The following is an 11,643-nucleotide window of genomic DNA, read 5'->3' as shown; positions in this document are numbered from 1 at the left end:
TGTGTAAAAAGTATAATTTTTTCCCAAAAATACCCTCATTAATAAGGAGAAAGAACAATTAAATTATTAAAAGAAAGAGAAGTGGGAAGGAGAGAGAGTGTGAATTGGAGATAAAATAAATATGGGTAAAATAGGAAATCAACACAAAAAAGTAGAGACAACTTTTAAGTGTCTCTTATATATAGGAACATGCTATGAGCATCAAATGTCTCTTATAATAAGGAACGGAGGGAGTACCATGAATGTTGAAAATATTCAACAAGAAGAGCTAAAAAGAAAAAAAAGTTGCCAGGTGGCATAGCTCCGATAACCAACCAGTCGGATGATAACTTGGAGTTTCTTTTAAAAAAAAAAAGAATAAGGACAACATTATAAACTCACCAACATTATTTGAAAATTCCAATCTAGTCACTATCACTATTTGGAATTTCTTAATTTCAACAAACTTTTTAGAGTTTTTGAAATTTAACTATTCTTCTAATTCTAAATATAATATCCTTATATACAGTCACATCAATTTCAAAGTTTGGGTCACAATAGTCTTATATTTAGTGTCTGAGGAGTCTCATTTTTTTGGAACTTTTCCAAAAGAAAAAACTGCTTTCATCTTAGAGCTTGCTCCACTATAACACTGTTTTTTTAAAAATAAAATAAAATAAATTAAAGGCAAGAACAAAATTTGAAGGTCAAGACAAAACAACCACAGATCACAAATTTGAGCAGAAACGCCAGCCATATAGCCTCAATCTGATTGGATTTGCTCCAAGTAAAAAAGCTGGGGGTTCCCCTAATGCAGACAAATTACATGCTTGTGATTTTTATTCTCTCTTTATTTATGTAATTTTTTTATTTACTCTAAAAAAAACTATATTATTGTAAGTGTGAATCTTTCATACTTCTGTTAATTTTTCATAATATTAACTGTAAAAACAATTAGAAAATCTCCTAATCTCGACGGAAGATGACAACTAGTTCATTAAATCAAAAGAACAAATCAGTTCAATCACATCTAAAATCAAGTTAGCTACCAATTGACTGCGATTACTTAAAAATAAAAACGAGGACTCGGTAAACCCTTTTAGAAATCATGCTAGTGATAAAGTTTTTCCAAATGGGTGAGTTTGATTAGTATAGCTGGTTTGATTATCATTATCAATAAACAAATTTGGAAGCGTGCGAAATTGAAACAATTCCTCTCACTGTTTTTAATTGTATCATGGTAGGGAAGGTTGACAGGAAGATCAAATGTTATTGGATGAGCTGGATAGAGTAGTTGCTTGTTCAGGTAAATAATAAAGTAAAATCTCTTTATTAATTTTAATTAATTGTCATTATCTTCCGTCAACCCTTTTGTCTTTACTTACCAAATCATATGATTAGTTCATCAGCACCCGAACTTGCCGCATTCAAGCCAGCATCCTCATTTCTCTAAAGCAACAAATGTCAAGCATGTGGTCGAGGAAGATAGGCTACGAATGTTTGAGAAGAGAAAGTTCGACTTCCTAATAATCAGTAAATTATTATACTATTCCGATCTTTAATATAAGACCTAATTATTAAATTAATTTTAATCCTAAATATAAGACATATTTCTCATATTTATCATTTTTTCCTAAATTACCTCCATAGATACTCCCTCAACTATAATCAAGTAGAAGAGGGAGAGACGATATTAAGAAAGATGATTATGGTGTTTTAGAAAAACATGTTACATTTTTTATAATTAACTAACTTATATAACTTCCTTATTCTAATCAAATTAGTTAAATAGGTCTTATATTAAGAACCGGAAGAGTATATAATATAACAAGTGAAAATTATATAGCTCATATATGCTTTGGCTTGTTTATATACTGCTCCCGATGCTTAATATGAGAGCTAATTTATTAACTTATGAATATAAAAAATATTAGTTAAATTAATTATTTGTAATAAATAAGTATTATCTTTCCTAAATATGTTTTTAATATAAGAGCTAGATAACCAATTTGCGGATATCAAAAAAATTAGTTATGTTAATTATTTCTAATAAATAAATTATTGTCTTTTCAAAAATAGTCTTTTTAATCATGTATATTAGAACTGCCCTTTGATGGACATATGCAATCAAAAAGACGACTTTAGAAAAAATAGATAAATATGAAAAACAAAATAAATTTAGAGTTCTTATACTTATATTTATGGTCAAATTAAATTTTTAATTAATTCTTATATTAAAGACTAGAAATAGTAGTCACAAAGGATTTAAGATTAAAAGATACATAAAAAAGAATATCTAGTTATTTGAATTCAATTCTCTGTGTAATCATTTTAACTCAAGTTTTATACATAGGGAAATTAAAATAGCTATTAGAATAGTATTTTATTTAACTAATCTATTCCATTTGATTCAAATTAAATTAATTTGAGATTATTACAGTTTTCAGAATTTGAAAGAGGAGAAAACGAGGGAGGAAAGGATAGAGGCATGCCTCTTTTTTCTATTTATTGTATTATGACTAAATGTGTGGCTCTTATACTGCATAAATACCAAATGTGTGGCTCTTATACTGCATAAATTTAAAATGCCGAGGAATGCACGTCTTAGTCAACTTGACCGCTTCCACAAAAATAAGACAAAAAGAAGGTCCCATTCTTACTTACCCTTTGACAATACATTTTTTTTTCCATAAAAATAAAATAGTTTCCACTAACTTTATTTTAATCTAGAAGCACGGGTTATATGAGAATATTCTTATTTTTGAAAAAAAAATAATCCAAATACATATAATAATTTTTTTTAAAAAATCATTTCAATAAATAGTAATGAACAATTTGATTTTATTTTAATGTCATGTAAATGAATAGAGTAATAATTTTGTTCTTGTAAAGTATCTTGATTTAATGGATTTATTCTTGATTTTTTTAATAGTCTAAGACACCCAATGCTATGGTTTTTGAATTAATTAGACACTTTCCATACTAGTACATATTGATTTTTTTTGGTTAACTTGTAACATCTGTGGCTTTTGTTTGTTCCTCTCATTACAGAATTTATAAGATTCTTTTATCACATTGTGATGTTTCACATCGTTGAACAGAACCATTTGAAAACTTTTCTTTTTTTTTTTTGGTTGCCAAAACCAATATAGATGAATATTCTAAGCTCGACTCACCAGTTTTCCATGATGAAAATATAAATGGGTTAATACAATATTTCATCACTAAGTTTGTATTCATTTTAATTTTGATCTCTCAAATTTCAAATTATTGGTTTTGATTCCTCAAAGAACAAAATGATTCAAATTTTTATTAAGTTATAAGGACCAATATTTTAGATGAAAAGAAACTTGATAGACTAAAACTTATTATTTAAAATTCAAAACACTAAAACCAAAATAAAAGCAAATTTAAAAGACCAAAAATTGTATTAACTATTAACACAAGGTGTTCATGGGACGGAACGGGACGGGACAGGGACACATCCCAATAGCATCCCGTCCCATCTCTTTTTTTAGATTTTTTTATTTTTTAATTTGAAAACTAATTATATAAGAAGTGTAAAAAACTTATAATTAAAACTACGTGAGGAAAATAGGTAAAAATAAGAAAACAATGACAAAAAAAATGTTTTTTGTAATCATAACAGACAAAAAATAAACAAACTTAAAGTATTCACTACAAAAAATGTCATATAACCCATACAAAAACAACTTATGAACAAATAAAAAATAACAATTGATAAATATTATTACCAAAATACTATTACAATAATAAATAAAATAAATATATAACAACTAAAAATAAAGATAATATATTGAGACAGGATTAGAACGGGACACTCGTGTCCGGCGTCCTGCATCCAGTCCCATCCAGAAATAATTTTGTTTCTTCTCGCTTTCGTCCCGTCCCAAAAATTTTAGAGAAAAGATGGTCCCGTCCCAAAATGACTAGGACAGAGATGGGGGACACAATTGAGCACCATTACTATTAACCCTATATAAATAGTCCTAATTATTAATACATATTCTTTTTGAGCCAAAGATTTAAAAAAAAAAAAGAAAAAAAAAAAAAGGAAAACTGTCATCTACCCTAAGGAGACCGAAAAGGAGGCTAGAACATCTTCTAATAACTGAGATTTACTATCTGATAATTACCAACCACTTAAATGTTTACACGAAATTCAAAGATTTCTACAAGGAGAATGTTTAAAAGTCCAAACGTTATATACTTTTTTACAATATAATATATAATGATTATTATATGTATAACACCCTATCAAGAAATTGAATAATTTTTTAATATAACAATTATGTAATCATTTGTTTAATGATTATCAGTTACCAAAAATAATTCACTGATTTTGATGAGTATACATAGACAATAAAAATATCATCATTGATTGATTATGCTGGAATCTCCGGTGAAATATATAAAATAGTTAGGTCAAGATTTAAATTAAATAATACTATAATAAGCGCATGATTTTTGAATCTTACCTTCTTTTTTTGACCATCTTTGAATCTTACCTTTCTCAGTTTGATTTTGCAGCCAGTTCCTTTTTATTTATTCCCAATTAAAAATAAAAGAAAGTGGTGTGTTTGGACATACCTAAAGTGGAGGCCTTTTTCATGCGAGAAGCCGCCCATTATTTGTTATTATATGCTTTTTTAATTATAATAGTCTGATTTAGTACACATTATAGATAGTTTTAAACAGCTTAAAATTAACTTTTTAATCATAATTTACAAAATACGAGATAAGTATATAAAAAAATTTTACATCGAGTTATGTGAAACGTGTTTATAGGTAATTTTTCACACCATGCCAAACAGAGTCCGTATATCTTGGACAAAGAATTATCAATTATCCAACATGATAGTGCTATATTTTTTTTATTTATATTCATCACCTTAACCTTATTTACGATATAAGATGTTAGATGCATTAAAAATAATATTAAAATGTTGAAAGCATCAAAAGTATCAAATAAAAAGATAAAAAAACTAAAAAGTACCTAAAAAATAAAATTAGAATATTAGATGGTAGTGTTTTCTTACATCTTTAAACAAATTCACGTAGAAGCTACTTTGCTTCATAGAGTAGTCTTCATAAGTATGCAGACATAAAATAGATTATTTTAACAAACTAGCTTGAATTATTTGTGCAATCATGAAATTTGTCATTATTTAATCCAAAAAAACCATTTAAATTGGTCTTGGAGGCTCGTCAAAATTAGAAGAGACCTAAAGTGCAAGATTGAAAAGGATATTATTTGAAAATAAATGACTAAATCTCAAACAAATCATATATCTTCTAAATATCTCAAGATATACTATGTTAAAGAAATCACTTGAAAAAAGTTTGTGTGAATCATGTTTTGAAAATAGAATGTTTGAAGGGAAAAGGATATAGGCTTCCTTTTTTTTTTTTTTTTTTGCCAACGGAAGGATATAGGCTTCCTAAAGATTAATCATGCTATGGATTTGTGAGTGACATGTTTTCTAGTTGTAATGCAATACTCCCTCCGTTTCTTATTAAAAGAGGCATTTGATATTTATAACATATTCCTATACATAAGAGATACTTAAAAGTTATCTCTACTTTTTGTGTTGATTTCCTATTTTACCCATATTTATTGTCTCCAACTCACACTCTCTCCCCCTCCCACTTCTCTTTCTTTTAATAATTTAATTGTTCTCTATCATGCTCTCTCTCCTTATTAATGAGGGTATTTTTGAAAAAAAATTATAATTTTTATACATTGATTGTTCTTAACTATTTTTAACTATTTTTTTTATTAACGTAATTCAGTTATTTGTCTCTTATAATAAGAAACGGAGGGAGTACTAATTATTACAGAAGATATCTTATTTAATTAATTACTTAAAATAACAATTTATTTAAGCATTAACAACTATTAAAAGTATTTATTGATTTTGCTGTAATCAATGAGTGTATTTATTACTATGAAGGTATTAAAACTGGTAAATATATTTAACACTAATTATCATATCCAAATTATTAAATTGTACATATGAGGAGTTAAAAAGTGCACTATCACCAGTAGCGTATTACACCGAGCTATTGGAAAATTCGAAGCGCTGGTCGGAAGTCGGAACCACCTGGTTTGCTGGCTAATCTTGGACGTGTCTGCTGACCACCCAGCTTCACAGAAGGACGGGTGGATCCCACCTGTTTTTGTGCATCCCATGAAACCATAGTCTTCTTCTTCTCCTACCTCGCCCCCTCTCTCTCTCTCTCGGTCTTTCCTGTCAGTTTCATAAAATGTGATTTACGTTTCAGGTTCACTTCACCGGCTTCACATACTCGTCTTGGTCAGACTACAACGGCACTACCATGCGTGTTCAAGCTTCTTTGCTTATTACTGCTTCCTTTCATTTCATCTTATGTCATCCCGCCAACCCGCCAATCTCTCTCCCCATTTTCTGATTTCTACTTCTAATTTTAACAAACGACCATGGAGAGCGCACACACTCTTCCACTCTTTCCGCTCTCCTTCGTCACCTTCTTCATCCTCTGTTTTCTCGCTCTGTTTTCCCATGCTGCCATTTTCAATTCAATCACTCAGGGCCAGTTGATCAGAGACGGCGACACAGTCGTATCAAATGGACTCAATTTCGAGTTGGGTTTCTTCAGTCCCCAAGATTCCCCTGTGCGATACGTCGGGATTTGGTACAGCGTCCCCGGACCGTCGGTGATATGGGTTGCGAACAGAGGAAACCCAATTAAAGACAAGGAAGGGGCTATAACAATTAGCAGAGATGGCAACTTGGTCATCTTGGACGGGCAAAACAACACAGTCTGGTCCAGTAACGTGTCAATCCCAATCCCGAGAAACAAGTCGAAGGCTTTTCTCCGGGACGACGGAAACCTTATTCTTTCGAGTAGCCCTACTAACAGGAAGTTGTGGAAGAGCTTTGAGCATCCAACAGATACATTTCTACCTGGTATGATTGTTCCAGTAAATGAAACAATGGGAGAGGTACGTACTTTTGTGTCTTGGAAATCTGCTGATAATCCTTCACCAGGGAACTACACAATGGGACTCGATCCTCGTGCAGCACTCCAGATAGTGATTTGGGAAGGAAGCAAAAGGAGATGGAGAAGTGGGTATTGGGATGGTAGAATATTCACAGGTGTGTCAAACATGACCAGCAGTTATCTTTATGGTTTTAGACTCAATGTGAATGATGACCAAACCAGGTACTTAACATATAATCCACTGAACAGTTCTGAAAAGGTCAGGTTTCAGATAGGCTGGGATGGGACTGAAAGGGAGCTCATTTGGGATGAAGGCGAGAGAAAGTGGACTACTGTGGAAAGGGAGCCATATAATGATTGTGACCTGTATAACAAGTGTGGGAATTTTGGGGTATGCTGTTTATCCACTTCACCGATCTGTAATTGCTTAAAGGGATTTGAGCCAAAGGATTGGGATCAGTGGCAGAAAGGGAACTGGTCGGGTGGGTGTAAAAGGAGAACCCCACTAAAGAATGAGATCAAAGCTAGTAATGGAACAGACAAAAATGTTAAGGATGATGGATTCTTGATGATTAGGTGTATGAAATTGCCTGATTTTGTAAATTTGGTGGCTGATAGGAACTCTGGCATTGATACTACCAAAGAGAATTGTGAGAATCGCTGTGTTTCGGATAGTAATTGTACTGCTTATGCTTATGTTATTGGGATCGGGTGCATGATTTGGCATGGGGAGTTAGTTGATATTGACCACTTTGGAAAGGGAGGAAACACGTTGTTCATCCGCCTTGCTGCTTCTGAATTAGGTGAAAACTGTCTCTGTTTTAATCCATAGATTGAATTTTTTTTTCCTTTAAACGATTTAAGTTTAACACCTGATTCATGTCTCTTTGCCTCCTTAGTCCTTAGGTTAACGTAAAATAAGCCTACTTTGGCAAAGTAGGCGCAGTGTGGGCAAGGTAGGCCTACTTTACGTTAACTTGGCGAGGACTTCAAAACGCAGAGACAATCCTCACGCGTCAAATTTCGAGAAACTGTTATTACTGTTTCCTCTTCTTCTTTACAACTTCTCTTCTTTTTCTTCTCAGTCTTATACAAAATTTATATTTTTGTTCTTACAACAGAAAGGGAAAATAGCACTTGAGTTATGCCTCATAGTAGCTTATTTCTCGCATGCATTTAGAAATATATCCCCACTACCTTTCAAACTCCAGTATGAGGAAAGCTTTAGTCAGCAAATAATAAGTGCTTGCATTTCTTTTGGTAGTTGAGCTCATCCTATGACTATTTTAATTTCTTCAGCCACGAGTCAATGGCTGAATGTCATATTAAACGAAGATGCTGGAAAGAGTACGCCGCTTTGAATCTTCAAACCATTTCTCACAGTTTATGGTTACAGTGGATGACCGTTATGTCTGTAAATGCAGGCAATAGGAGTAAAAAGACTGAGATAATGATAATAGCATCGGTTGTAGCAGGAGTAATCTGCCTAGGACTGTGCGTGTGGCTAGCATATATATTTCAAAGAAAAAGCAAAGGTAACACGTGTTTCTTCCTGAAGTTTCCTTTTCTTAATCTTTTTTGAACAAGAGAAATCTTGATTGTTTCTTAGTATTAATTATAATTTCCTCAGCTTCAGGAGGCAAGAATGATAATGTACCCATATTTGTTACAAATAAGAGTAGAGATTCTTCAGTAGATGTTTCCGGATCAACTGAGTTTAGTTTGGAAGGGAATCAACTAAGCGGGCCAGAATTACCATTCTTCAATTTCAATTGCATCGCAATAGCCACTAACAATTTCTCAGAAGAGAATAAGCTCGGAGAGGGGGGATTTGGTCCTGTCTACAAGGTAAAAGTGCTCTGCCTTGCCTTGAGGAAGTACAAGGTTGAATGAAAAAACACGAACTCACAGAAATTGTTTATCATTCCATTGCCAGGGAAAGCTTCCAGGGGGAGAAGAAATAGCAGTCAAGAGACTTTCAAGATGTTCAGGCCAAGGATTAGAGGAGTTCAAAAATGAGATGGTGCTGATAGCTAGACTACAACATAGAAATTTGGTGAGACTATGGGGATGTTCCATCCAAGAGGAGGAGAAGTTGCTGGTATATGAATACTTGCCTAACAAAAGCTTGGATTGTTATTTATTCGGTAAGTTTCTTCCTAGCTAACCTTGCCTATATGTTCTTGTTTTCAATTTAATCTTGTTAAGGATGATAAGAATTAACACACTAACCACACATTGTCAGAATGATTGGTTTGTTTTGATGTGCTTCTTACCCTTTCTGATAAAATCATGGCAGACCCAGTTGAGCAGAAAAAATTAGACTGGAAAAAACGATTTGAAATCATTGAAGGCATTGCAAGAGGGATACTTTATTTACACAGAGATTCTAGACTTCGAATCATTCATCGTGATCTAAAAGCAAGTAATATTTTGCTAGATGAAAATATGAATCCGAAAATTTCAGATTTTGGCTTGGCCAGAATATTTGGAGGCAACCAAAACGAAGCCAATACAAATAGAGTAGTTGGCACATAGTAAGCATGCTTTCATTTGGCTTATATGTTCAATTATAAACTTACAATAACCTACACTAATCTCAACATAACATTACATTTTCAGTGGTTATATGGCACCAGAATATGCAATGGAAGGTCTCTTTTCAGTGAAATCTGATGTTTATAGTTTTGGTGTGTTACTACTTGAGATTGTGACTGGCCGTAAGAATACAAGCTTCCGTGATAAAGATGGCCCAAGTCTGATTGGATATGTAAGATTATGCTGCATTTTTTTTTTTCAATACTTGCCTGATACAACCTGCATAATTGCTTTGCTTCACTGTGAATGCTGAATTTTGCATAATGGAATGCGGGTAGGCATGGAGACTCTGGAATGAAGAGAGAGGGATGGAGCTTGTGGACCCCAAAATCCGTGATTCAACACCAAGAAGGAAAGCTTTGAGATGGATACAGATAGGGATGTTGTGTGTGCAGGATTCTGCAGGTCACAGACCAACCATGTCTACTGTGGTTCTGATGTTAGAGAGTGAAACCATGGCTCTTCCATGTCCCAGACAACCTTTGATTTGCTCGAGTTCTGAGGATGAACATGTACATATGGATGGGCCTCTTGATGCGTCCTCAAATGGTTTGACAATTACAGTGGATCTAGTCAGATAGCAGAACTGCATCTTTCTCTTTCCTCTCTTTTTCATTTTTTTTGAGGCTCATTAGTGTGATCACCCTTTAAACACATGATACAGTCACAAGATTAAATCAGTTTTTCGATTTTTATTTTATCTATAGTACAGATGAACATGAGCAGTGTCAGGTGTTAGTTTTGAACTGGGATTGTAAAGATGTAAGATTTAAGATATTTTTAAGATTCAATTGTACATGGGAAGAAAAACATTGGATGGATTTAGAGTTCAACTTGAATTCAACCCATTTAAAGTGTTTGTGTATTGTTAAAATTTAATTATTGTGTATGATATGTTTTTGGTACCAACTTTTTTTTTTTTTAAACCTGTGAGCTGTGAATAACCGCATGAAACTTTGCGACGAGAGAGAAGGCAGCAAGTAGCCGTTGACCGCTGTCCTCCTCTTGGGCCTGGTAAGGATTTGGGCCCAGATATGGTTTTTTTTTCCATTCTCTTGCTAACTTAACCACGGTTCTGGCCCCCAAAAAAATTGTTAATTTTGAAGGGGGAAATTTATCTGCACCCTAAAATATCTCTAATATCCATTAAGAAAAACCTGGCCAAAACAATTCATATAATATTTTTTTAGTATCAATATTAGTAATTAACAATATTTCTCCTTTCATTATGTTTATAAAATAAAAATGTGAAGATTTTTATTGGGTTCATTTCAACACTTCTTGTCGTGCTTATATTCTAAGGCTAAAAGGATGTCTTGATGCCTTTGTTTATAAGGAACCAAGTATCATTGAAGCATCCCTTTTAGGCCACTGGTATCATTCAATCCTCTGACCATATAGAATCAATGAATTTGTTGATGTGTATGGACAAACAAACAGTAAAATTTCGATTAAATTCTTGAAAAACATCTTTGTGTCGGAAGGAAATTAAACTAGAGGAAAAAATTGAAAAAGATACATTGAAAAGGAAAGATTAAAAAAAAACTTGCGCAATATGTGTGTGTGTGAACGATAATTAAAATAATTTTAATAATTTATTTTGAAGATAATGAAGCATGTTATTTCCCAAAGGATCATAATCCATAAATTAATTAAATATCCAAAAGTTAACAGGGGGTCTATCTTAGTGATGAGTGAGAGGGACACTTGATCAACCAAAACTGAAAGAAAAATGAATTCAAATATATGTGTATAACCATAAACATATTTTTTTTTAAAAAATGAAATGTTTGGAAATTAATTCAATGATATGGGAGAGGTGCGAGGCTTATAATTAAGTTTGCTAAGCTCATATTCATGCATTGATTAAGTGATTATATTGGATTGCATGAAAAGATTTGGAGGGTTTTTATTTTGAGGAATGAATGAAAAGACACACAGAAAATCACATTCCATCTTTCCAGTTTGCTTAAGCAGCCCAAAGCTTAATTTGCTGATTCCTTACTCATCAATCTAATCATGTTTAGATTCTAACTGATGTTTTGTTTTTTATTTAGAGAG

At 32.5% G+C, this 11,643-nt stretch overlaps 1 protein-coding gene across 2 annotated transcripts; it reads left to right on the top strand.

Annotated features, from left to right (window-relative positions):
- The first annotated feature begins 6,145 nt into the window (after window positions 1–6,145).
- On the top strand, window positions 6,146–10,436 carry LOC114760235 (G-type lectin S-receptor-like serine/threonine-protein kinase B120). 2 transcript variants are annotated; one of them, XM_028949501.1, is made up of 8 exons: window positions 6,146–6,202; window positions 6,286–7,787; window positions 8,409–8,519; window positions 8,615–8,832; window positions 8,921–9,131; window positions 9,284–9,521; window positions 9,607–9,754; window positions 9,861–10,436. In XM_028949501.1, the coding sequence occupies exons 2-8, from the start codon at window positions 6,461–6,463 to the stop codon at window positions 10,161–10,163; spliced, it is 2,556 nt and encodes an 851-aa protein (XP_028805334.1). In that variant the 5' UTR covers window positions 6,146–6,202; window positions 6,286–6,460; the 3' UTR covers window positions 10,164–10,436. The 2 variants fall into 2 exon arrangements, with proteins under 2 accessions (XP_028805334.1, XP_028805335.1); XM_028949502.1 differs by lacking the exon at window positions 6,146–6,202 and having other exon boundaries at window positions 6,223–7,787; window positions 8,621–8,832.
- The last annotated feature ends 1,207 nt before the right edge of the window (window positions 10,437–11,643 follow it).

Source organism: Neltuma alba, unplaced genomic scaffold (assembly GCF_004799145.2).
Source record: "Neltuma alba isolate B1F8T4 unplaced genomic scaffold, ASM479914v2 tig00010952_pilon, whole genome shotgun sequence".
NCBI classification, from domain to species: Eukaryota; Viridiplantae; Streptophyta; class Magnoliopsida; order Fabales; family Fabaceae; genus Neltuma; species Neltuma alba.
Note: the sequence above shows the minus strand (reverse complement) of the source record. Positions and strands in the feature narration are given on the sequence as shown.

Excerpts from the sequence above, each read along its gene's own strand:
- LOC114760235 (XM_028949501.1), top strand. The coding sequence starts at position 6,461 with ATGGAGAGCGCACACACTCTTCCACTCTTTCCGCTCTCCTTCGTCACC. Across the intron at positions 7,788-8,408 it reads CCTTGCTGCTTCTGAATTAG|GCAATAGGAGTAAAAAGACT; the intron begins GTGAAAACTGTC and ends CTGTAAATGCAG. Across the intron at positions 9,755-9,860 it reads GCCCAAGTCTGATTGGATAT|GCATGGAGACTCTGGAATGA; the intron begins GTAAGATTATGC and ends GAATGCGGGTAG.